Below are 25780 nucleotides of genomic sequence, written 5' to 3' on the forward strand. Positions count from 1 at the left end.
GGTGCCAGGGTGGGTGAGAAGGGTCCCAGGGTGGGTGAGGAAGGTGCCAGGGTGAGTGAGGAAGGTGCCAGGGTGGGTGAGGAAGGTGCCAGGGGCAGTGAGGAGGGTCCAGAGGCGGGCACAGGACGGGGCGGGGAGGGGAGGGAGGGCGAGGTTGGCACAGGGAGGGGGCAGGGTTAAAAGCGGGGAGGTGCCAAGGGGGGGGGGGGGGGGTGGTTGGGTGGGCACCAGGGGGAGGTGCCAAGGGGGGGGTGGGGGGGGGCGGGGACCTCACTTGAGGGTCTCCACGGGCTTGGGGTCGAAGTTGCCCTCGGCGTCCACCGAGGCTTTCTTCTCGGTCTTGGAGGAGTAGCTGGCATCGACGTAGTCAGGGGGCAGGGCACCGGCGATGGCACACAGGCAGGGCATGGCCAGGCGGTACAGCTCCGCCTCGAAGCGCTGCCAAGGAGCAGGGGGGGGCAGCTTGGCACCGCTGGCACCGCTGGCACCATGGGCAGCTCGGCACCGCTGGCACCGCCGGCACCATGGGCAGCTTGGCAGCACTGGCACCATGGGCAGCTTGGCACCGCTGGCACCATGGGCAGCTTGGCAGCACTGGCACCATGGGCAGCTTGGCACCGCTGGCACCATGGGCAGCTTGGCAGCACTGGTACCGCTGGCACCATGGGCAGCTTGGCACCACTGGCACCACTGGCACCATGGGCAGCTTGGCACAGCTTGGCACCACTGGCCCCATTGGCAGCTTGGCACCGCTTGGCACCGCTGGCACCATGGGCAGCTTGGCAGCACTGGTACCACTGGCACCATGGGCAGCTTGGCACCGCTGGCACCATGGGCAGCTTGGCACAGCTGGCACAGCTTGGCACCATGGCACCACGGGCAGCTTGGCACCGCTGGCACCATGGGCAGCTTGGCAGCACTGGTACCGCTGGCACCATGGGCAGCTTGGCACCACTGGCACCACTGGCACCATGGGCAGCTTGGCAGCACTGGCACCGCTGGCACCACAGCACCATGGGCAGCTTGGCACCACTGGCACCACTGGCACCATGGGCAGCTTGGCAGCACCATGGGCATCTGGCACCAGTACATCTGGCACCACAGCACCATGGGCAGCTTGGCAGCACTGGTACCGCAGTACATCTGGCACCGCTGGCAGCTTGGCACAGCTTGGCTCCGCTGGCCCCATTGGCAGCTTGGCACCACTGGCACCGCTGGCACCATGGGCAGCTTGGCACCACTGGCACCGCAGTACATCTGGCACCGCTGGCAGCTTGGCACAGCTTGGCACCGCTGGCACCATGGGCAGCTTGGCACCACTGGCACCGCAGTACATCTGGCACCGCTGGCAGCTTGGCACAGCTTGGCACCGCTGGCCCCATTGGCAGCTTGGCACCACTGGCACCGCAGTACATCTGGCACCGCCGGCACCATGGGCAGCTTGGCACCGCTTGGCACCACCGGCACCATGGGCAGCTTGGCACCACTGGCACCGCAGTGCAGCTCCTCCACCACTTCCACCTCACCACTTCATCACCTCCTTCACGACCTTCATCTCCATCACCTCCATCACCTCCTTCATCACCACCTCCTCCCTTCCTCCACCTCCCCACCCCCCTGGGCACTCCCCCAGGTGCCCACCTTGTGTGCCAGGGACTCGAAGATGCCCCAGAAGAGCTTCCTGGTGAGGTGCAGCTCCTCCAACCACCTCCACCTCACTACTTCATCACCTCCTTCACCTCCTACACCTTCATCACCTCCTTCATCTCCACCACCTCCTCCCCACCTCCACCTCCCCACCCCCTTGGCACACCCCCAGGTGCCAACCTGTGTGCCAGGCACTCAAAGGTACCCCTCAAGAGCTTCCTGCTCAGGTTCACCTCCTCCACTCCTTCGCCTCCTTCACCTCCTTCGCCTCCTTCACCTCTTTCACCTCCTTCATCTCCATCACCTCCATCACCTCCTTCATCACCACCTCCTCCCTTCCTCCACCTGCCCACCCCCCTGGCATGCCCCCAGGTGCCCACCTTGTGTGCCAAGCACTCAAAGATGCCACTTAAGAGCTTCCTGCTCAGGTTCACCTCCTCCACTCCTTCACCTCCTCCACTCCTTCGCCTCCTTCGCCTCCTTCACCTCCTTCATCTCCATCACCTCCATCACCTCCTTCATCACCACCTCCTCCCTTCCTCCACCTGCCCACCCCCCTGGGCACGCCCCCAGGTGCCCACCTTGTGTGCCAAGCACTCAAAGATGCCACTTAAGAGCTTCCTGCTCAGGTTCACCTCCTCCACTCCTTCACCTCCTCCACTCCTTCGCCTCCTTCGCCTCCTTCACCTCCTTCATCTCCATCACCTCCATCACCTCCTTCATCACCACCTCCTCCCTTCCTCCACCTGCCCACCCCCCTGGGCACGCCCCCAGGTGCCCACCTTGTGTGCCAGGGACTCGAAGATGCCCCAGAAGAGCTTCCTGGTGAGGTGCAGCTCCTCCTCGGAGCTGACGCCGTGGTTGGGCCAGCCGCTGGGCAGGCAGTAGTACTTCCAGCACCGCTCGTAGTGATTGGTCAGCAGCTGCAGGGGGGGGGGGGCGGGGCTTTGGCATCAACCAATCACCTCCTGCCCCTCCCTGCCCCACCCTGCCACGCCCCCCTGATGCCCCCTCTTTAGAGGGGCCTGACCTTGAGGGGCATCTTGGCATAGTCGTTGAGGATGGGCACATCGAAGACCAAGCGGCGCAGGAGGTGCTGGAGCATGGAGGGGCGAATGTACCTGGGGGGGGGGGGGGCAGTTGGCACCTTTTAGGGCACTCATTGGGGCACCCAAGGTGGGCAAAGAGAGGGTTGAAGGGGGGGCACTAATGGGGTCTCAGGGTAAGTGGCACAGAGGGGCATTAAGGTGGCATTAGGGGGGCACTAATGGGGTCTCAGAGTATGTAAGTGGCACAGAGGGGCATTAAGGTGGCATTAGGGGGGCACTAATGGGGTCTCAGGGTATGTAAGTGGCACAGAGGGGCATTAAGGTGGCATTAGGGGGGCATTAGGGGGGCACTAATGGGGTCTCAGGGTATGTAAGTGGCACAGAGGGGCATTAAGGTGGCATTAGGGGGGCACTAATGGGGTCTCAGGGTATGTAAGTGGCACAGAGGGGCATTAAGGTGGCATTAGGGGGGCATTAGGGGGGCACTAATGGGGTCTCAGGGTATGTAAGTGGCACAGAGGGGCATTAAGGTGGCATTAGGGGGGCACTAATGCGGTCTCAGGGTATGTAAGGGGCACAGAGGGGCATTAAGGTGGCATTAGGGGGGCATTAGGGGGGCACTAATGGGGTCTCAGGGTATGTAAGTGGCACAGAGGGGCATTAAGGTGGCATTAGGGGGGCACTAATGCGGTCTCAGGGTATGTAAGGGGCACAGAGGGGCATTAAGGTGGCATTAGGGGGGCATTAATGGGTTGTCAGGGGGCACTAATGGGGTAAAGGGGCACAGAGGGGCATTAAGGTGGCATTAGGGGGGCACTAATGTGGTCTCAGGGTATGTAAGGGGCACAGAGGGGCATTAAGGTGGCATTAGCGGGGCATTAAGGGGGCACTAACGTGGTAAAGGGACTCTGAGAGGCATTAAGGTGGCATTAGGGGGGCATTAAGGGGGCACTAATGGGGTAAAAGGGCCCTGAGGGGCATTAACGGGGCATTAGGGGGGCATTAGGGGGGCACTAATGGGGTCTCAGGGTATGTAAGTGGCACAGAGGGGCATTAAGGTGGCATTAGGGGGGGCACTAATGGGGTCTCAGGGTATGTAAGGGGCACAGAGGAGCACTGAGGTGGCATTAGGGGGGCACTAATGGGGTAAAGGCGCCCAGAGGTGCATTAAGGTGGCATTAGGGGGGCATTAGGGGGGCACTAATTTGGTCTCAGGGTATGTAAGGGGCACAGAGGGGCATTAAGGTGGCATTAGGGGGGCATTAATGGGTTGTCAGGGGGCACTAATGGGGTAAAGGCACCCAGAGGTGCATTAAGGTGGCATTAGAGGGGCATTAGGGGGGCACTAATGGGGTAAAGGTGCCCAGAGGTGCATTAAGGTGGCATTAGAGGGGCATTAGGGGGGCACTAATGGGGTAAAGGCGCCCAGAGGTGCATTAAGGTGGCATTAGGGGGGCATTAAGGTGGCATCAGGAGCTGCATTCAGGCCCATTCAGATGCTTTCAGCGGGCACTAAAGGCAGGTTCCGGCGGGCACGGAGGGGTAAGTGGGCACAGCAGGGTGGTGCCAAGGGGGGTGCCAACCTGCAGAGTGCCATCAGGCACTCCTCAATGACATCCCTCTGGGCCTTGGTGAGTGCCCTGCCCCGGGAGAGCCTGTAGATGGTGTGCAGCATGGAGTCCACCATGATGGCACGGTGCTGGGTGCCCGCGAAGAGGGGGGCACACTTGGTGATGAGGGGCAGCACAGCCTGGCACAGGTAGCGGTTCAGGGCCAGTGCCATCTCCGTGGTGCTGAAGGTGGCCTGGGCAGGGCGAGAAGAGGAGGGGGAGGAAGTCAGGAGGAAGGGGAGGGGGTGGGGGTGGGCATCGTGACGGGGTGGCATGGAGAAGGGCAAGGATGGGTATAGTGAGGGGGTGGCATGGAGAAGGGCAGGGATGGGTATAGTGAGGGGGTGGCATGGAGGAGTGTAAGGGGTGGGCATAGTGAGGGGGTGGCATGAGGGGGTGGCATGGAGGAGAGCAAGGGGTGGGCATTGTGAGGGGGTGACATGGAGGAGGGCAAGGATGGGCATCGTGAGGGGGTGGCATGATGGAGGGCAACGGGGTGGGCATAGTGAGGGGGTGGCATGGAGAAGGGCAGGGATGGGTATAGTGAGGGGGTGGCATGATGGAGGGCAAGGGGTGGGTATCATGAGGGGGTGGCATGGAGGAGGGCAAGAGGTGGGCATAGTGAGGGGGTGGCATGGAGGAGGGCAGGGATGGGTATAGTGAGGGGGTGGCATGGAGGAGGGTAAGGGGTGGGCATCGTGAGGGGGTGGCATGATGGAGAGCAAGGGGTGGGTATCATGAGGGGGTGGCATGGAGGAAGGCAATGAGGGCATAGTGAGGGGGTGGCATGGAGGAGAGCAAGGGGTGGGCATAGTGAGGGGGTGGCATGGAGGAGGGCAAGGATGGGCATCATGAGGGGGTGGCATGGAGGGGGCAAAGGGAAGGGACTTATCCTGGCACCTGTGTGGGGTAGGGATGGAGGTGGAGTCCTCCCTAAGGGCACTTGGCCTGGTGCCCCTCATGCCCCTGGTGCCCACCTCACCCATCAGGGCAGCTCTAAGTGGTGCCCATCCTCACCTCACCCCCCAGCTCAGCTCCTGGCAGTGCCCATCCTTACCTCAGCTCTTGGCACTGCCCATCCCCACCTCACCTACCAGACCAGCTCTTGGCAGTGCCCATCCCCACCTCAGCTCTTGGCACTGCCCATCCCCACCTCACCTACCAGACCAGCTCTTGGCAGTGCCCATCCCCACCTCATCTCTTGGCACTGCCCACCCCCACCTCACTCTTGGCAGTGCCCATCCCCACCTCAACTCTTGGCAGTGCCATCCCCATCTCAGCTCCTGGCACTGCCCATCCTCACCTCAACTCCTGGCACTGCCCATCCTCACCTCAACTCCTGGCACTGCCCATCCCCACCTCAGCTCTTGGCAGTGCCATCCCCACCTCAGCTCTCGGCAGTGCCATCCCCATCTCAGCTCTTGGCACTGCCCATCCCCACCTCAGCTCTTGGCACTGCCCATCCCCACCTCAACTCCTGGCACTGCCCATCCCCACCTCAACTCCTGGCACTGCCCATCCTCACCTCAACTCCTGGCACTGCCCATCCCCACCCCCTCCCCCTCCCAGCGGTTCCCCTCCCCTCCTTTCCCTCCCGCCCTGAGGTCGTGCCCATCCCCCCCCCCCGCCCTTCCCTAGCGGCTCAGGCTCGCCCTGGCAGTGCCCGCGGGCACCTCGTACCGTGTCGAGGGAGGCAGCTGCCCGCATGTCGGGCAGGAAGCCAACCTCCAGCACCCGCAGCAGCAGCTCCTGGCTCTCCACCCCATAGACTCGGTCCAGGAACAGCACCATGGGCGCCTTGTGCTCGGGCACGAAGCTGGCACACAGCCGCGGCTCCACCACGCTGCCATCTGCACCGGGCACCCGTGGGCTGCACCACCGACGGGCACCGTGCCCCCGGCCTGGCGTGCTGCAGGCCAGTCCTGCTGCCCTCCTGCTCCATCCCACCCTGATGCCCTCCAGCACCTCCCTGCCTGGCATGCTCTGTGCCAGCCCTGCTGCCCTCCTGCTCCATCCCACACTGACTGCATCCAGCACCTCCCTGCCTGGCATGCTCTGTGCCAGCCCTGCTGCCCTCCTGCTCCATCCCACCCTGATGCCCTCCAGCACCTCCCTGCCTGGCATGCTCTGTGCCAGCCCTGCTGCCCTCCTGCTCCATCCCACCCTGATGCCCTCCAGCACCTCCCTCCCTGGCATGCTCTGTGCCAGCCCTGCTGCCCTCCTGCTCCATCCCACCCTGATGCCCTCCAGCACCTCCCTGCCTGGCATGCTCTGTGCCAGCCCTGCTGCCCTCCTGCTCCATCCCACCCTGATGCCCTCCAGCATCTCCCTCCCTGGCATGCTCTGTGCCAGCCCTGCTGCCCTCCTGCTCCATCCCACCCTGATGCCCTCCAGCACCTCCCTCCCTGGCATGCTCTGTGCCAGCCCTGCTGCCCTCCTGCTCCATCCCACACTGACTGCATCCAGCACCTCCCTGCCTGGCATGCTCTGTGCCAGCCCTGCTGCCCTCCTGCTCCATCCCACCCTGATGCCCTCCAGCACCTCCCTGCCTGGCATGCTCTGTGCCAGCCCTGCTGCCCTCCTGCTCCATCCCACCCTGATGCCCTCCAGCACCTCCCTCCCTGGCATGCTCTGTGCCAGCCCTGCTGCCCTCCTGCTCCATCCCACCCTGATGCCCTCCAGCACCTCCCTGCCTGGCATGCTCTGTGCCAGCCCTGCTGCCCTCCTGCTCCATCCCACCCTGATGCCCTCCAGCATCTCCCTCCCTGGCATGCTCTGTGCCAGCCCTGCTGCCCTCCTGCTCCATCCCACCCTGATGCCCTCCAGCACCTCCCTCCCTGGCATGCTCTGTGCCAGCCCTGCTGCCCTCCTGCTCCATCCCACCCTGATGCCCTCCAGCACCTCCCTGCCTGGCATGCTCTGTGCCAGCCCTGCTGCCCTCCTGCTCCACCCCACACTGATTGCCTCCAGAACCTCCCAGCCTGGCATGGTCTGTGCCAGCCCTGCTGCCCTCCTGCTCCATCCCACCCTGATGCCCTCCAGCACCTCCCTCCCTGGCATGCTCTGTGCCAGCCCTGCTGCCCTCCTGCTCCATCCCACACTGATGCCCTCCAGCATCTCCCTCCCTGGCATGCTCTGTGCCAGCCCTGCTGCCCTCCTGCTCCATCCCACACTGATGCCCTCCAGCACCTCCCTCCCTGGCATGCTCTGTGCCAGTCCTGCTGCCCTCCTGCTCCATCCCACCCTGATGCCCTCCAGCATCTCCCTCCCTGGCATGCTCTGTGCCAGCCCTGCTGCCCTCCTGCTCCATCCCACACTGATTGCCTCCAGCACCTCCCAGCCTGGCATCCTCCATCCCACCCTGATGCCTTCCTCCACCTCCCTCCCTGGCATCCTCCATCCCACCCTGATGCCCTTCACCACCTCCCTCCCTGGCATCCTCCATCCCACCCTGATGCCCTCCACCACTTCCCAACCTGACATCCTCCATCCCACCCTGATGCCCTCCAGCACCTCCCAACCTGATGCCCATCCAGAACCTCCCAACCTGACATCCTCCATCCCACCTTGATGCCCTCCAGCATCTTCCACCCTGGCATCCTCCACCCCCTCATCCCCTCCCACTCTGCCAGCCTTGCCCATCTGCCCACCTTTGCCCAGGGTAGGGATCTGCAGGGGCAGGCTGATGATGCCAACCAGGTCCTCCAGGGGCACCAGGGAGCGGAGGATCGCTCGGATCCGCAGAGCCTCTCCTTTGCCAGCCTGGATCAGCTGCGGTGGCACCAGAGATGCCCTCAGGGTGGCACCACCCAACGCTGCCAGCGGTGCCACTCCCCCTCCCCCGAGCTGGGTGCCCCCCCCCGTGCCAGGCTCTTACGTGCATCTCGGGGGCACAGCGCCCCAGGAGGTCGATGAGGGCAGCGTAGAAGGACATGATGGCATTGCCCAGGTGAACTCTGCCCTCCTCCGGGGGCTCCTCGGTGCCAAAGCTGAGCGGGGCAAGGGCACAGGGCATAGTGGGCACCGTGGCAGCAGGGCAGCGCCGGGAGGGCACCGCCGGGAGTGGGAGGGCAGCGGGAGGGCGGCATGAGGGTGGAGAGGGCACTGGGAGGGCACTGTGAGGGCACTGTGAGGGCATCATGGGGACACAGAGGGCATAGTGGGGGTGCAGAGGGCATTGTGAGGGCACTGTGAGGGCAGCGTGGGTATGCAAAGGGCACTGTGAGGGCACTGTGAGGGCACTGTGAGGGCACCGTGAGGGCATCATGGGGACACAGAGGGCATTGTGGGGGTGCAAAGGGCACTGTGAGGGCACCATGAGGGCATCGTGGGGACACAGAGGCCATTGTGAGGGCACCATGGGTGATGCCGGGGGCATTGCCAGGGGCAATCCCAGGGGGAGGTGCCAGGGGCGGTGCCATGGGCGGTGCCAGGGGTGGTGCCACGGCCGGTGCCAGGGGCTTTGCGGGGGGGGCGGTGCTGGGAAGGGCAGTGCCAGGGCCGGTGCCAGTGGCCAGTGGCAGGGGTGGTGCCAGGGGCTTTGCCTGGGGGTGGTGCTGGGAAGGGTGGTGCCAGGGCCAGTGCCAGTGGCCAGTGCCAGGGACGGTGCCAGGGGGAGGTGCCAGGGGCAGTGCCATGGGCAGTGCCGGGGATGGCGCCAGGGGCGGTCCCAGGGGGAGGTGCCAGGGGCGGTGCCAGGGGGCAGTGCCATGGCCGGTGCCAGGGGCGATGCCAGTGGCCAGTGCCAGGGGCGGTGCCAGGGGGCGGTGCTGGGAAGGGTGGTGCCAGGGGCAGTGCCAGTGGCCAGTGCCAGTGGCCAGTGCCAGGGGCCGTGCTGGGGGGGCGGTGTCAGGGGGGCGGTGCCAGGGGGCGGTTCTGGGGGCGGTGCCATGGCCGATGCCAGGGGGCGATGTCAGGGGGGTGGTGCTGGGGGGGCGGTGCCGGGGGGCAGTGCCAGGGGGCAGTGTCGGAGGGTGGTGCCAGGGGGAGATGCCAGGGGGCGGTGCCAGGGGCGGTGCCAGGGCCGGTGCCCACTCACGGCTCTCTGCGGCGCGGGTCCCGGCGCAGGGTGGGGCCGTCGCGGGCAGGGTCCTGGGCGATGCTGAGAGCCTCCTGGATGGCTGCCAGGAGGCCGCTGCCACCCTCCCCCCGCAGGGCAGGCCCGAAGCACTCAGGCCTGCGGATCAGCAGCCTCACCACCACGTTGGCATTCTCCTCCACGCTCTCCCCTGTGCCAGGGCAGGGGGAGGGCATCAGAGTGGGGAGAGAGAGGTAGAAGGGGGTAGGAGAGGAGGGGTGGGCACGGGGCAGGGAATAGGAGGTGGGGTGGGCATCAAGGTGGGCGCTAAGGGAGTGTCAGGAGGTGAGGTGGGCATCAAGGGAGGCTCAGGACATTGGGTGGGCATCGTAGGAGCAACAGAGTGGGCACTAAGGGAGTGTCAGGAGGTGAGGTGGGCACTGGGGAGGAACAGGAGGTGGGTGTGGGCAGGGCAGAGGGTCAGGCTGGCAGGGGAGAGTGGCAGGGCAGAGTGGCCAGGCAGAGGGGCAGGCTGGCAGAGGAGAGGGCCAGGCTGGCAGGGTAGAGTGGCAGGGCAGAGTGGCAGGGCAGAGGAGCAGGCTGCAGGGCAGGTTGGCAGGGCATAGGGGCAGGCTGGCAGGGCAGGTTGGCAGGCTGTCAGGGCAGGTTGGCAGGGCAGGCTGGCAGGGCAGGCTGGCAGGGCAGAGGGGCAGGCTGGCAGGGCAGGTTGGCAGGGCAGGCTGGCAGGGCAGAGTGGGGCCAGGCTGGCAGGGCAGGTTGGCAGAGATGGCAGGGCAGAGTGGCAGGGCAGAGGGCCAGGCTGGCAGGGCAGGCTGGCAGGGCAGAGGGCCAGGCTGCAGGGCAGGTTGGCAGGGCAGAGGGGCAGGCTGGCAGGGCAGGTTGGCAGGGCAGGCTGGCAGGCTGGCAGGGCAGAGGGGCAGGCTGGCAGGGCAGAGTGGGGCCAGGCTGGCAGGGCAGGTTGGCAGGCCAGGTTGGCAGGGCAGGCTGGCAGGCTGGCAGGGCAGGTTGGCAGGGTAGGTTGGCACCAACCGTTGACGAAGACGGCGAAGCGCAGGAAGTCGAGGTAGCGCTGCCCACCGCAGGGGTTCCAGCCCAGGTCTGGGTACCCCTTTGCCAACAGCATTGGGCAGCTCTGCAGCCCACAGCTTGCCAGGTAGGTCACCACCTGCGGGCACAGTCGGGTGGGCACAGGGTCAGGTGGGCACAGGGCCGGGTGGGCACAGGGCCGCGGAAGGCAACCGGAGCTGAGCCCAGACCTCCTGCGGGCACCTCTGTGCCAGGCCTGTGCCCTTGTGGGACTAAGAGGGCACCAGGTGACCCGAAGAGCACCTGAGGGGTGGTGCCCAGCCTGGCACTCACCTTCTCCAGGTCCTGCTCCTTCAGTGCCAGTGCCAACTCGTTGTTGTCGATGACCGAAGCTGCTGCCACGTCCAGCGGGGTGGAGCCTCTCATGCCTGGGGAGGGAGGGCACAAAGTGGGCATGGAGAGCCTCAGGGTGGTGAGAGGGCAGAAGAGAACCTCAGCTGGCAGGGGTTGGTGGGTGGGGATGGGCAGGGGTGGCAGAGGGGCACAGAGGGTGGCAGAAGGGCACAGGGGGTGGAAGGAGGTGGCAGGAGGTGGCAGCCAGGCCAGTGCTGATGCCCTCCAGGAGGAGATGGTGCAGCTGGCAGTGGGCAGGGCATTTGAGGCTGCCTACAGGTGAAAGTGGGTGGCAGCAGAGGGTGGCAGAGGGCAGCAGAGGGCACTGGCTGCCAGCAGAGGGCAGCAGAAGCCAGCAGAGGGCAGTGGCAGGCAGCAGAGAGCAGCAGCTGGCAGCAGAGAGCAGCAGAGGCCAGCAGAGGGCAGCGGTGCCCAGCGGCTGCCAGCAGAGGCCAGCAGAGAGCAGCAGAGGGCAGCAGAGGGCAGCAGAGAGCAGCAGAGGGCAGCAGAGAGCAGCAGAGGGCAGCAGAGAGCAGCAGAGAGCAGCAGAGAGCAGCAGAGAGCAGCAGAGGGCAGCAGAGGGCAGCAGAGAGCAGCAGAGGGCAGCAGAGAGCAGCAGAGGGCAGCAGAGGGCAGCAGAGAGAAGCAGAGGGCAGCAGAGAGCAGCAGAGAGAAGCAGAGGGCAGCAGAGAGCAGCAGAGGGCAGCAGAGGGCAGCAGAGAGCAGCAGAGAGCAGCAGAGGGCAGCAGAGAGCAGCAGAGGGCAGCAGAGAGCAGCAGAGAGAAGCAGAGGGCAGCAGAGAGCAGCAGAGGGCAGCAGAGGGCAGCAGAGGGCAGCAGAGAGCAGCAGAGAGCAGCAGAGGCCAGCAGAGGGCAGCAGAGGGCAGCAGAGAGCAGCAGAGGGCAGCAGAGAGCAGCAGAGGGCAGCAGAGAGCAGCAGAGAGCAGCAGCTGCCAGCAGCTGCCAGCAGAGGGCAGCAGAGGGCAGCAGCTGCCAGCGGTGCCCAGCGGCGGACAGCAGAGGGCGGCAGAGAGCAGCAGCTGCCAGCAGAGGGCAGCAGAGAGCAGCAGCTGCCAGCAGCTGCCAGCAGAGGCCAGCAGAGGGCAGCAGCTGCCAGCGGTGCCCAGCGGCGGGCAGCAGAGGGCGGCAGAGGGCAGCGGTGGGCAGCGGCGGGCACGGGGCCGGTACCCAGGCCGATGCTGCTGTTCTCCAGCAGGTAGCCCAGGTGGTCGAACATGGCTCGCTGGTTCTGGCGGCTGATGCGGCAGAAGTAGCAGAGGAAGCGGCAGCAGTTGGTCACCATCTTGGGGAAACGAATCTCCTGCTGGGCACAGAATGGGCACAGAGCCCAAGGAGAGAGGGGGGGCGGGGGCGTCAGTGAGGGGGCAATGCCCAGGGGGCAGCACCAAGTGGATGGCGTTAAGGGGGCAGCGCCAAGAGGATAGCGCCCAGGGGAGTCAATAGCCAGGGGGCAGCACCTAGGGGACAGCATCAAGGGGGCATCAGTAAGAGGGCATCAGCAAGGGGCATCATTAAAGGGGCAGCACCAAGGGGGCATCAGCAAGAGGGCATCAGCAAGGGGCATTATTAATGGGGCAGCACCAAGGGGGCATCAGTAAGAGGGCATCAGCAAGGGGCATCATTAAGGGGGCAGCACCCAAGGGGGCATCAGCAAGGGGCATTATTAAGGGGGCATCACCAAGGGGGCATCAGCAAGGGGCATTATTAAGGGGGCAGCACCCAAGGGGGCGTCAGCAAGAGGGCATCAGCAAAGGGCATCATTAAGGGGGCAGCACCAAGGGGGCATCAGCAAGAGGGCATCAGCAAAGGGCATCATTAAGGGGGCAGCACCAAGGGGGCATCAGCAAGAGGGCATTATTAATGGGGCAGCACCAAGGGGGCATCAGCAAGAGGGCATCAGCAAGGGGCATCATTAAGGGGGCAGCACCCAAGGGGGCAGCACTAAGGGGGCAGCACCCAAGGAGGCATCAGCAAGAGGGCATCAGCAAGGGGCATCATTAAGGGGGCAGCACCCAAGGGGGCATCAGCAAGGGGCATTATTAATGGGGCAGCACCAAGGGGGCATCAGTAAGAGGGCATCAGCAAGGGGCATCATTAAGGGGGCAGCACCAAGGGGGCATCAGCAAGAGGGCATCAGCAAGGGGCATCATTAAGGGGGCAGCACCCAAGGGGGCATCACCAAGGGGGCATCAGCAAGGGGCATCATTAAGGGGGCAGCACCCAAGGGGGCAGCACTAAGGGGGCAGCACCCAAGGAGGCATCAGCAAGAGGGCATCAGCAAGGGGCATCATTAAGGGGGCAGCACCAAGGGGGCAGCACTGAGGGGGCAGCACCTGAGGGGGCAGCACCCAAGGGGGCATCACCAAGGGGACAGCACCCAAGGAGCAGCACTAAGGGGGCAGCACTGCAGGGGCAGTGCCAAGAGGAGAGCACCAAGGGGGTGGCACCCAGGGGACAGCACCAAGGGGGCAGCACCCAAGGGGCAGCACCCAAGGGGGCATCACCAAGGGGGGCATCACCAAGGAGATGTCACCAAGGGGACAGCAGCCAAGGGGCATCGCTAAGGGGGCAACACTGAGGGGGAAGCGCCAAGAAGACAGCACCAAGGGGACACCCCCCAATGGGTGGGCATCACCTCACGGGTGGCACAGCTGGCAGAGCCTGCAGGGCCCACTCAAAGCAGGACCAGGTCCTGCCAGGAGCTACCTCCCAACCAGGAGTGCCACAACCTTGAGGAACCCTCCCGGGTGGCTGATGGGCAGAGAGAAACCTGAGGGCACCTGGAGAGCACTTGAGTGGGCAAGGTGGGCATCTGGGTGGGCATGGGGGGCACTTGAGTGGGGCTTACCTTGGACTCTCCCCCCCCCAGGACGCTGACCATGACCTGCATCACAGTTTCATGCATGCCCAAAGCCCTCATCAGGTTTGGGTGCTGGTAGAAGACTTTGTTGTTCATGATGTTCCTGCAGGGCACAGGGGTGGGCATCAGTGATGGGCACCGGCGCTGGGCATCGGCGCTGGGCACAGCACCGGGAGGTGCCCGCCGAGGCAGGGGGCAAGGGAAGAGAAGCAGCAAGGAAAGGGTGACCCAAGGGGGATGTGGAGGTGGGCAAAGGGGGTGTGAGGTGGGCAAAGGGGGCATGAGGTGGGTAAGGGGGAGTGAGGTGGGTAAGGGGGAATGAGGTGGGTAAAGGGGGCTTGAGGTGGGTAAGGGGGCATGAGGTGGGCAAAGGGGGTATGAGGTGGGCAAAGGGGGCGTGAGGTGGGTAAAGGGGGTATGAGGTGGGCAAAGGGGGCATGAGGTGGGCAAAGGGGGAATGAGGTGGGCAAAGGGGGTATGAGGTGGGTAAAGGGGCTTGAGGTGGGCATGAGTGGACCTGGGAGTTGATATGAGGAGGGCAAGGGGGTGTGAAGTGGGTAAGGCAGTGTGCAGCTGGCAGCATTGGTGTGCAGCTGGCAGCATTGGCATGCAGCTGGCAGCATTGGCGTGCAGCTGGCAGCATTGGCATGCATCTGGCAGCATTGGCATGCAGCTGGCAGCATTGGTATGCATCTGGCAGCATTGGCATGCAGCTGGCAGCATTGGTGGGCAGCTGGCAGCATTGGCATGCAGCTGGCAGCATTGGCGTGCAGCTGGCAGCATTGGCATGCATCTGGCAGCATTGGCATGCAGCTGGCAGCATTGGTATGCATCTGGCAGCATTGGCATGCAGCTGGCAGCATTGGTGGGCAGCTGGCAGCATTGGCATGCAGCTGGCAGCATTGGTATGCATCTGGCAGCATTGGCGTGCAGCTGGCAGCATTGGTATGCAGCTGGCAGCATTGGTGGGCAGCTGGCAGCATTGGCATGCAGCTGGCAGCATTGGTATGCATCTGGCAGCATTGGCATGCAGCTGGCAGCATTGGCATGCAGCGGGCAGTGGCAGTGTGCAGCTGGCAGTGGCAGTGTGCATCTGACAGCATTGGCATGCAGCTGGCAGTGGCAGTGTGCAGCTGGCAGTGGCAGTGTGCATCTGACAGCATTGGCATGCAGCTGGCAGTGGCAGTGTGCAGCTGGCAGTGGCAGTGTGCATCTGACAGCATTGGCATGCAGCTGGCAGTGGCAGTGTGCAGCTGGCAGTGGCAGTGTGCATCTGACAGCATTGGCATGCAGCTGGCAGTGGCAGTGTGCAGCTGGCAGTGGCAGTGTGCAGCTGGCAGCGTTGGCACGCAGCCGGCAGCCCTGGCAGGGCTGGCACAGTGCCCTCACCCACCCGATGCTCTGGATCATGAGGTTCTCCTCCTCGGGGCCCATCTGCACGATGAGCAGGGAGCGGATCTGGCCCAGGCACTCCAGCAGCTGGCAGGTGTCGGGCAGGGAGGTGGCACTGACGCTGTAGGCGCGGGGCAGTGCCCGCACCAGCTCGCCCAGGCCGTCGTACTGCCGGTGCAGGAGGCTGAACATGGCACGCACCAGCTCGGGGCTCTGGATGAAGGCTTCCTGTGCCCAGTGCACCATGGTCTGCGAGATCAGCTGCTGCAGGCTGCCTGCGGGCACCAGCGGGCACCGAGGTTGGCATCGGAAGGGGAGGAGATGGGATGGAGCCGCCGGGGAGAGGTGTGATGGGGCAGGGACGGCTTGGGTGGCACCGTGGGGATGGGTTGGGGCATTGGGGCAAGGTGGATGACAGCTTGGGGGTGGCATGGGTGGCATCGTGGGGATGGGTGAGGGCACCAAGGGGCAGGGACGGCTTGGGTGGCACTGTGGGGATGCGTTGAAGGCACCAAGGGGCAGGGACAGGTTGGGTGGCACCGTGGGGATGGCATGGGTGGCACTGTGGGGATGAGTGAGGGCACCACAGGGCAGGGACAGGTTGGGTGGCACCGTGGAGATGGCATGGGTGGCACTGTGGGGATGGGTGAGGGCACCAAGGGGCAGGGACAGGTTGGGTGGCACCGTGGAGATGGCATGGGTGGCATCGTGGGGATGGGCGAGGGCACCAAGGGGCAGGGGCAGCTTGGGTGGCATCGTGGGGATGGGTGAGGGCACCACGCGGCAGGGACAGCTTGGGTGGCACCGTGGGGATGGCATGGGTGGCATCATGGGGATGGGTGAGGGCACCACAGGGCAGGGACAGCTTGGGTGGCACCACAGGGACGGGCTGGGGGCACCATGTGCCTGGGCACACCTCGAATGGCACCTTGGGGACCACCCAAGGCCATCCCCACCTTGCCCACGCCTTGGGCACAACCCAGTTGGCATCTTGAGGCCATCCTGGCCTTACCCTGGGCACACTTTGGCTCCCCCCAGCCCTCACCCCATATGCCAGCCCTTACTTGGCACCGGAGGCTCCTCAGGGGTTGGCTCCTCCTCGGTGGGCACCTGCCTGTGCCCAACCACCCTCTGGACCAACGCCAGCAGGCGCTGGCGCAGGGAGGTCTCTTCAGCCTCCTCCTCCTCTTCCTCCTCCAGCTCGATGCCTGTGGGCACAGCACAGCACCTCTGGCATGGCCTCTTGGCATCACTGTGCCAGGCTGAGGTGGGTATGCTGCTGAGGTGGGCATGGTGCTGTAGTGGGTATGGTACTGAGGTGGGCATGGTGCTGTGGTGGGCATGATACAGAGGTGGCCATGGGACTGAGGTGGGTATGGTGCTGAGGTGGGCATGGTGCTGAGGTGGGCATGGGACTGAGGAGGGCAAGCTCCTGAGGTGGTCATGATCCTAAGGTGGGCATGGTACTGAGGTGGGCATGGTGCTGAGGTTGGCATGGGACTGTAGTGGATATGGGACTGAGGTGAGCACAGTAATGAGGTGGGCATGGTGCTGGGGTGGGCATGGTGCTGAGGTGGGCATTGGACTGAGGTGGGCATGTTCCTGAGGTGGGCATGGGACTGAGGTGGGCATGGTGCTGAGGTGGGCACACTCCTGAGGTGGGCACACTCCTGGAGCTCTTCCTATGCCCATGCTGAGCTTCTCTGAGCCTGGCACATCCCTTACTGGAGGTGCCAATGCCCCAGGGGGCTCTGCCCCGGGGGCTATGCCTGCAATCTGAGGTGGGTGCCAACCCCCTTGGGCACATGCCCGAGGCAGGGCTGTGCCAACTCACCACAGTGTGCCAACAGGTCGTGGTGGAAGTCCAGGAGCTCGTCACGGATGTCCTCGGGCACAGGGCACTCCTCCTCCTCTGTGCCAGCCTTGTGCTGCAGCAGCATATTGATCTGCAGGGGGTGGGCACAGGGGGCACACAGTCAGGGGGCACTGGGGTTAGAGATGCCACCCATGGGCATCCCCCAAACGTGCCCCCCCCACAGCTGCCAAGTATGGCCAAGTGAGTGCCCACCAAGCGTCCCCATGGGTGCCCCACTGGTGCCCTCATAAGTGCCCTATTGGTGCCCCCCAGGTGTACCCATGGGTGCCCCATTGGTGCCCTCATAAGTGCCCTATTGGTGCCCCCCAGGTGTACCCATGGGTGCCCCATTGGTGCCCTCATAAGTGCCCTATTGGTGCCCCCCAGGTGTACTCATGGGTGCCCCACTGGTGCCCTCATAAGTGCACACTGGTGCCCCCCAGGTGTACCCATGGGTGCCCCATTGGTGCCCCCCATAAGTGCACACTGGTGCCCTGGGGCAGAGAGTGGCACTCGTGGGTCCCGTGGGCACTGCCCCCTGCTTCCCCTCCCCAGCCCCCTCCTGACCTCCTGCCCTGGCAGAGAGTGGCACCCGTGGGTCCCGCGGGCACTGCCCCCTGCTTCCCCTCCCCACCCCCACGCCCCCTCCCCAGCCCCCTCCTGACCTCCTCCCCTGGCAGGAGTGGCACTCGTGGGTCCCGCGGGCACTGCCCCCTGACTCCTCTCCCCCACACCCCCTCCTGACCTCCTCCCCTGGCAGGGAGTGGCACCCGTGGGTCCCGTGGGCACTGCCCCCTGACTCCTCTCCCCCTCACCTCCTCCCCAGCCCCCTCCTGACCTCCTCCCCTGGCAGGGAGCAGCACTCGTGGGTCCCGTGGGCACTGCCCCCTGACTCCTCTCCCCCACACCCCCTCCTGACCTCCTCCCCTGGCAGAGAGTGGCACTCGTGGGTCCCGTGGGCACTGCCCCCTGACTCCCCTCCCCCTCCCCAGCCCCCTCCTGACCTCCTCCCCTGGCAGGGAGCAGCACTCGTGGGTCCCGTGGGCACTGCCCCCTGCTTCCCCTCCCCCTCCCCTCCTCCCCAACCCCCTCCTGACCTCCTCCCCTGGCAGAGAGTAACACTCGTGGGTCCCGTGGGCACTGCCCCCTGCTTCCCCTCCCCAACCCCCTCCTGACCTCCTCCCCTGGCAGGGAGCAGCACTCGTGGGTCCCGCGGGCACTGCCCCCTGCTTCCCCTCCCTCCCTCCCTCCCCCCTCCACGCCCCCTCCCCAGCCCCCTGCGGACCTGCTCCTGCGGGGGGGAGCGGAACTCGCGTGTCCTGCGGGCGGTCTCGGCGGCAGACATGGTCAGAGCCCGCATCAGGCGCCCGTAGCGCCCACGCTGGTCCCGCTGCAGCCTCTCCACGTGGCGCTCCGCGAAGGCCACCAAAGCCTCCACGCGGTGCTGCAGCTCCCGGCCGCAGAAGTACTGCAGCAGGTGACACATCTGAGGGGACAGCAGAGACCTGCAGCTGGCCCCCGAGGCGCCCTGGAGGAGCTCAAGGGTGAGGGACCCACGGGAGATGCCCTCCAGAGCACTCTGGAGGAGCTCAAGGATGGAGGACCCACGGGAGATGTCCTCCAGGGCACTCTGGAGGAGCTCAAGGATGGGGGACCCACGGGAGATGTCCTCTGAGGCACCCTGGAGGAGCTCAAAGCTGAGGGACCCACTGGAGATGCCCTCCAAGCTCCCCCTGGCAATGCCCTCCAAGCTCCCCTGGAGATGCCCTCCAAGGCACCCTGGAGGAGCTCAAGGATGGGGGACCCACGGGAGATGCCCTCCAGAGCACCCTGGAGGAGCTCAAGGATGTGGGACCCACGGGAGATGCCCTCCAGAGCACCCTGGAGGAGCTCAAGGGTGGGGGACCCATGGGAGATGCCCTCCAGAGCACCCTGGAGGAGCTCAAGGATGGGGGACCCACGGGAGATGTCCTCTGAGGCACCCTGGAGGAGCTCAAAGCTGAGGGACCCACTGGAGATGCCCTCCAAGCTCCCCCTGGCAATGCCCTCCAAGCTCCCCTGGAGATGCCCTCCAAGGCACCCTGGAGGAGCTCAAGGATGGGGGACCCACGGGAGATGCCCTCCAGAGCACCCTGGAGGAGCTCAAGGATGTGGGACCCACGGGAGATGCCCTCCAGAGCACCCTGGAGGAGCTCAAGGATGTGGGACCCACGGGAGATGCCCTCCAGAGCACCCTGGAGGAGCTCAAGGATGGGGGACCCACGGGAGATGCCCTCCGAGGCACCCTGGAGATGCCCTCAAGCCACCCTGGAGATGCCCTCTGAGGCACTCTGGAGGCACTCAAGGATGTGGGACCCACGGGAGATGCCCTCCAGAGCACCCTGGAGGAGCTCAAGGATATGGGACCCACTGGGGATGCCCTCCAAGGCACCCTGGAGGAGCTCAAGGATGTGGGACCCACGGGAGATGCCCTCCAGAGCACCCTGGAGATGCCCTCCGAGGCACTCTGGAGGAGCTCAAGGATGGGGGACCCACTGGAGATGCCCTCCAAGCTCCCCCTGGCAATGCCCTCCAAGTCCCCCTGGAGATGCCCCCCAAGCCCCCCTGAAGCACCCCAAGGCTGGAGCCCCCCTCCCCACCTTGGGGCCGTGGTGGGGCAAGTGGCACTCAGGCTATGGGCAAGTGGCACTCAGGGCATGGGAGAGTGGCACTCAGGGCATGGGCGAGTGGCACTCAGGCTATGGGCAGGTGGCACTCAGGGCATGGGCGAGTGGCACTCAGGCTATGTGCTCCTGCGGGCACAGGAGGTTGAGCTCCTCGGTGCCAGGCCCCCGGAGGTGCCATGCCCAGGGAGATGCCCAAGCAGCACCCTGCAGAAGGTCACCTGCAGCTTGACCGACTCCGGCAGCTTCATCTGCAGCAAGCCTTCCTCCACGCCTTCCTCCTCCTCCTCCTCCTTCTTCTTCTCTTTCTCCTTCTCCTCCTTCTCCTCCTTCTCCTCTTCCTCCTCCATCTCCTCCTCCTCCTCCTCCATCTCCCCAGCCTCAATGGCCTTCTTCCGAGCTTCCTCCTTCACCTCCTCCTCCTCCTCCTCCTCCCCCGCTCCCTGCGCCTCCTTCCTGCCCTCGCCGAACACTCTGGGGTCGATCATCTTCAGCACCCTCCTGACATCCTCATCCCCCAGCGCCCCCACGGCCAGCAGCGCCGACACCAGCTTCAGGATGGGCACCAGCTGGTACTCCACGCTGCCCCCGATGGGATCCCGGGCGTGGGGGCCGCCCCCTGCCACCGCCTCCGCCAGCATCCTGATGGCTCTGGCGCCCAACACATCCAGCGGGATGCCAGGGCTGAGCGGCGCCTTGGCACCGCCGGGGGCCAGGATGAAGCAAGGCTCCGCGAAGCGAGGCTGGGGGCAGAGGCAGGCGCTGGGACCCACTCCGGGGGGCCCTGGCGAGCGGGAGCCCGGCGGGAAGAGCCGAATGGCTTTGGTGGCCTCGGTGATGGGGACGATGAACTCGGCGCTCATGGAGGCTCGGGAGCGCTGCGCCGCGTCCAGGTGCATGGCGAGCAGCAGCTCGTAGTAGCCAGCCCGCAGGGGGCCTGGCAGCTCGGCGCTCTCGATGGCGAAGAGCAGCTGCGCCTGGTCCACGTGGCTGCAGAGGGCATGTGCCACCCGGTGGTTGCCCAGGGCGCAGACGGCGCAGTAGAGGCGCAGGGTGTGGCTCTGGAAGCGCAGCAGCTCCTCCTCCTCCCGCAGCTCCAGGATGTCGATGCACCTAGGGGGGGGGTGGAAAAAGGGAGGGGGGTGCCAAGGGAGGTGCCAAGCGAGGTGCCAATGGGGTGGGGACGAGCGGCAGGGGTGGTGGTGCCAAGCGGTGGCAGAGGAAGCAGGGGGTGGAGGGGTGGGAGAGGGCGGGGTGCGGGCGTGGGGTAGTGATAGGTCGTGGGGGTGGGCATCGGCGGCTGGTGGGCGTGGGAACCTGCACCTCATGGGCACGGGGGTGGGCATCAGCGGCTGCTGGGCGTGGGAACCTGCACCTCATGGGCACGGGGGTGGGCATCTGCGGCTGCTGGGCGTGGGAACCTGCATCTCATGGGCACAGGAACCAGCACCTCATGGGGATGGGCATCAGCACCTCATGGGCACAGGAACCAGCACCTCATGGGCACGGGGGTGGGCATCGGCGGCTGGTGGGTGTGGGAACCTGCACCTCATGGGCACGGGGGTGGGCATCAGCGGCTGCTGGGCGTGGGAACCTGCACCTCATGGGCACGGGGGTGGGCATCAGCGGCTGCTGGGCGTGGGAACCTGCATCTCATGGGCACAGGAACCAGCACCTCATGGGGATGGGCATCAGCACCTCATGGGCACAGGAACCAGCACCTCATGGGCACGGGGGTGGGCATCGGCGGCTGCTGGGCGTGGGAACCTGCACCTCATGGGCACGGGGGTGGGCATCAGCGGCTGGTGGGTGTGGGAACCTGCACCTCATGGGCACGGGGGTGGGCATCGGCGGCTGCTGGGCGTGGGAACCTGCATCTCATGGGCACAGGAACCAGCACCTCATGGGGATGGGCATCAGCACCTCATGGGCACAGGAACCAGCACCTCATGGGCACGGGGGTGGGCATCAGCATGTCATGGGCACAGGCATCAGCACCTCATGGGCATGGGAATCTGCACCTCATGGGCACGGGCATAGGCATCAGCACCTCATGGGCACAGGAACCAGCACCTCATGGGCACGGGGATGGGCATCAGCAGCTGCTGGGCATGGGAACCTGCACCTCATGGGCACAGGAACCAGCACCTCATGGGGATGGGCATCAGCACCTCATGGGCATGGGAACCAGCACCTCATGGGCACAGGCACAGGCATCAGCACCTCATGGGCACAGGAACCAGCACCTCATGGGCACGGGGGTGGGCATCAGCACCTTATGGGCACGGGATCCAGCACCTCATGGGGATGGGCATCAGCACCTCATGGGCACAGGAACCAGCACCTCATGGGGATGGGTATCAGCAGCTGCTGGGCACAGGAACCTGCACCTCATGGGGATGGGCATCAGCACCTCATGGGTACAGGAACCAGCACCTCATGGGCACGGGGGTGGGCATCAGCAGCTGCTGGGCATGGGAACCTGCACCTCATGGGCACGGGGGTGGGCATCGGCGGCTGCTGGGTGTGGGAACCTGCACCTCATGGGCATGGGCACAGGCATCAGCACCTCATGGGGATGGGCATCAGCAGCTGCTGGGCACAGGAACCTGCACCTCATGGGGATGGGCATCAGCACCTCATGGGCACAGGAACCAGCACCTCATGGGGATGGGCATCAGCACCTCATGGGTACAGGAACCTGCACCTCATGGAGATGGGCATCAGCACCTCATGGGTACAGGAACCAGCACCTCATGGGGATGGGCATCAGCACCTCATGGGCACGGGAACCTGCACCTCATGGGGATGGGCATCAGCACCTCATGGGCACGGGAACCTGCACCTCATGGGGATGGGCATCAGCACCTCATGGGCACAGGAACCAGCACCTCATGGCCACGGGCACAGGCATCAGCACCTCATGGGCATGGGCACCTACACCTCGTGGGCACCTACAGTTCATGGGCACTAGCATGGGCACTAGCATGGGCACCAGCACCTCATGGGCACCTACACCTCATGGGCACCTACAGTTCATGGGCACAGGGATGGGCACCAGCACCTCACGGGCATGGGCACCAGCACCTCATGGGCATGCCAGAACCGGGGCAAGTGCCTCCCCTGCCGGGCAGAGGGAGGTTGGCACCCACCTGTTCTCCTCGGGGATGTGCAGTGCCATCATCACCAGGGGCTGGGTGCACTCCACTGCCCAGCCCTGGCGCTCGCTCAGCCTGGTGGTCTCCACTGCCAGGAACTCGTTGGGCATCCTGCTCCAGGTGACAGGGGTGAGCAGCTGGATGCCAAGGCGAGGTGGGCACTGAGGCTCTGGGTTCTTCCTCTCACTGCTGAACATGGCAGCCGAGATGGGCATGATGTTCTGCAAGGGCAGGGGGGGCACAACCAGGGGGGCACAGCTTGAGCACAGGCTCAAGCCCTGCCAAGCCTCAGCACCCTGCTGGCATCGCTCGACCACCCTCTATGGGGCCAGCTGGCATGGTGCCCTGCCCCCCTCCTGTACCCCTAGAGGTGCCCTCTAAGGTGGGCACAGCCTTCACCTTCAGCTCTGGAGCCAGCTCCCATGTTCCCTCTACCCCTAAAGGTGCCCTCTCAGGTGGGCACAGCCCTCACCTTCAGCTCTGGAGCCAGCTCCTATGCTCTCCCCCACCTCCCTACCCCCAAAGGTGCCCTCTCAGGTGGGCACAGCCTTCACCTTCAGCTCTGGAGCCAGCTCCCATGCTCCCTCTACCCCTAGAGGTGCCCTCTAAGTGGGCACAGCCTTCACCTTCAGCTCTGGGGCCAGCTCCCATGCTCCCTCTACGCCTCCAGGTGCCCTCTAAGTGGGCACAGCCTTCACCTTCAGCTCTGGAGCCAGCTCCCATGCTCCCTCTACCCCTAAAGGTGCCCTCTAAGTGGGCACAGCCTTCACCTTCAGCTCTGGGGCCAGCTCCCATGCTCCCTCTACGCCTCCAGGTGCCCTCTAAGTGGGCACAGCCTTCACCTTCAGCTCTGCAGCCAGCTCCCATGCTCCCTCTACCCCTAAAGGTGCCCTCTCAGGTGGGCACAGCCTTCACCTTCAGCTCTGGGGCCAGCTGCTATGGTCCCTGTACCCCTAGAGATGCCCCCTCAGGTGGGCACAGCCTTCACCTTCAGCTCTGGAGCCAGCTCCCACTCTCTCCCCCACCTCCCTACCCCTCCAGGTGCCCTCTGTGGTGGGCACAGCCCTCACCTTCAGCTCTGGAGCCAGCTCCCACTCTCTCCCCCACCTCCCTACCCCTCCAGGTGCCCTCTGTGGTGGGCACAGCCCTCACCTTCAGCTCTGGAGCCAGCTCCCACGCCCTCCCCCACCTCCCTACCCCTCCAGGTGCCCTCTGTGGTGGGCACAGCCCTCACCTTCAGCTTGCCCAGCTCGAACTGCAGCACGTTCTGGCTGGTTGGCAGCACGAAGACGGCAGGGAAGAGCTTGGTGTTGGGTTCCACCTGCCAAGGCAGCAAAGTCCCCTTCCAGACCTGGCACCCCTGGAGAGCCTGGAGGCTGGCAGGGGCAGGCGGTGCCAGGCTGTGCCCACCTGGTAGAAGGTGTTGATCTCTTTGCCGTTGGCTGTGAAGGTCATGAGGCCAGTGGCCAGGTCCACCAAGCAGCCAATCACCAGGTCGCTGTGGCTGACCCTGGCCTGTTGGCTGCTGCTGGAGAAGTCTCCCCCCCAGACCATGTAGCAGTTGCTCCTCTTGATGCTGGAGGAAGGAGCTGGAGTCAGCAGGAGCTGCTCTGGCACCTCTGCAGGGGGCTCAAGGGGGTCTGCCATGCCCACCGAGAGCCCTCTGGGTGCTGGGTGGCTTCTTGTGACCACCCAGGGGAGATTCAGGGTCTCAAGAGGGCCTCCAGCACCCACCCAGAGGAGCTTCAGGGTCTCAAGAGGGTCTCCAGCACCCACCCAGAGGAGATTCAGGGTCTCAAGAGGGTCTCCAGCACCCACCCAGAGGAGCTTCAGGGTCTCAAGAGGGTCTCCAGCACCCACCCAAGAGCCCTCCAGGTCCTAAACATCTTCCTGTGACCACCTAAAAGTCCTCCAGGGTCTCAAGAGGGTCTCCAGCACCCACCCAGAGGAGATTCAGGGCCTCAAGAGGGTCTCCAGCACCCACCCAGAGGAGCTTCAGGGCCTCAAGAGGGTCTCCAGCACCCACCAAGGAACTTCAGGGTCTCAAGAGGGCCTCCAGCACCCACCCAGAGGAGCTTCAGGGTCTCAAGAGGGTCTCCAGCACCCACCCAGAGGAGATTCAGGGCCTCAAGAGGGTCTCCAGCACCCACCCAGAGGAGATTCAGGGTCTCAAGAGGGCCTCCAGCACCCACCCAGAGGAGATTCAGGGTCTCAAGAGGGTCTCCATCACCCACCCAAGAGCCCTCCAGGTCCTAAACATCTTCCTGTGACCACCTAAAAGTCCTCCAGGGGCTCAAGAGGGTCTCCAGCACCCACCCAGAGGAGCTTCAGGACCTCAAGAGGGTCTCCAGCACCCACCCAAGAGCCCTCCAGGTCCTAAACATCTTCCTGTGACCACCTAAAAGTCCTCCAGGGGCTCAAGAGGGTCTCCAGCACCCACCCAGAGGAGATTCAGGGCCTCAAGAGGGTCTCCAGCATCCACCCAGAGGAGATTCAGGGCCTCAAGAGGGTCTCCAGCACCCACCCAGAGGAGATTCAGGGCCTCAAGAGGGTCTCCAGCACCCACCCAGAGGAGCTTCAGGGTCTCAAGAGGGCCTCCAGCACCCACCCAGAGGAGATTCAGGGTCTCAAGAGGGTCTCCAGCACCCACCCAGAGGAGATTCAGGGTCTCAAGAGGGTCTCCAGCACCCACCCAAGAGCCCTCCAGGTCCTAAACATCTTCCTGTGACCACCTAAAAGTCCTCCAGGGTCTCAAGAGGGTCTCCAGCACCCACCCAGAGGAGATTCAGGGCCTCAAGAGGGTCTCCAGCACCCACCCAGAGGAGCTTCAGGGCCTCAAGAGGGTCTCCAGCACCCACCGAGGAACTTCAGGGTCTCAAGAGGGTCTCCAGCACCCACCCAGAGGAGCTTCAGGGTCTCAAGAGGGTCTCCAGCACCCACCCAGAGGAGCTTCAGGGTCTCAAGAGGGTCTCCAGCACCCACCCAGAGGAGCTTCAGGGTCTCAAGAGGGTCTCCAGCACCCACCCAGAGGAGATTCAGGACCTCAAGAGGGTCTCCAGCACCCACCCA

General features: G+C 64.9%; 1 protein-coding gene across 1 annotated transcript; it reads right to left on the minus strand.

Annotated features, from left to right (window-relative positions):
• Positions 1-1876: 1876 nt before the first annotated feature.
• LOC135174066 (ryanodine receptor 1-like) lies at positions 1877-24358 on the minus strand. Its single transcript, XM_064141314.1, has 21 exons — positions 24122-24358; positions 23946-24032; positions 22706-22932; positions 19967-20666; positions 19775-19918; positions 18176-18376; positions 16870-16981; positions 16100-16243; positions 15037-15310; positions 13632-13746; positions 11951-12083; positions 10704-10798; positions 10374-10509; positions 9345-9534; positions 8184-8295; positions 7957-8077; positions 5987-6156; positions 4280-4500; positions 2678-2768; positions 2402-2570; positions 1877-1992 (listed from the first exon to the last, which is right to left on the minus strand). Exons 1-21 carry the CDS (start codon positions 24356-24358, stop codon positions 1877-1879), a joined length of 3795 nt encoding a protein of 1264 aa, XP_063997384.1.
• Positions 24359-25780: the final 1422 nt, after the last annotated feature.

This window comes from Pogoniulus pusillus, unplaced genomic scaffold, assembly GCF_015220805.1.
Source record: "Pogoniulus pusillus isolate bPogPus1 unplaced genomic scaffold, bPogPus1.pri scaffold_253_arrow_ctg1, whole genome shotgun sequence".
Classification (NCBI taxonomy): Eukaryota; Metazoa; Chordata; class Aves; order Piciformes; family Lybiidae; genus Pogoniulus; species Pogoniulus pusillus.

Coding starts and splice junctions, on each gene's coding strand:
- LOC135174066 (XM_064141314.1), bottom strand. CDS start 24,358: ATGGCAGACCCCCTTGAGCCCCCTGCAGAGGTGCCAGAGCAGCTCCTG. Junction 4,501..5,986: donor CAGCTGCCTCCCTCGACACG/GTACGAGGTGCC, acceptor CGCCCTGCCCAG/GCCACCTTCAGCACCACGGA. Junction 1,993..2,401: donor CTGGGGGCGTGCCCAGGGGG/GTGGGCAGGTGG, acceptor GGGGGTGGGCAG/GTGGAGGAAGGGAGGAGGTG.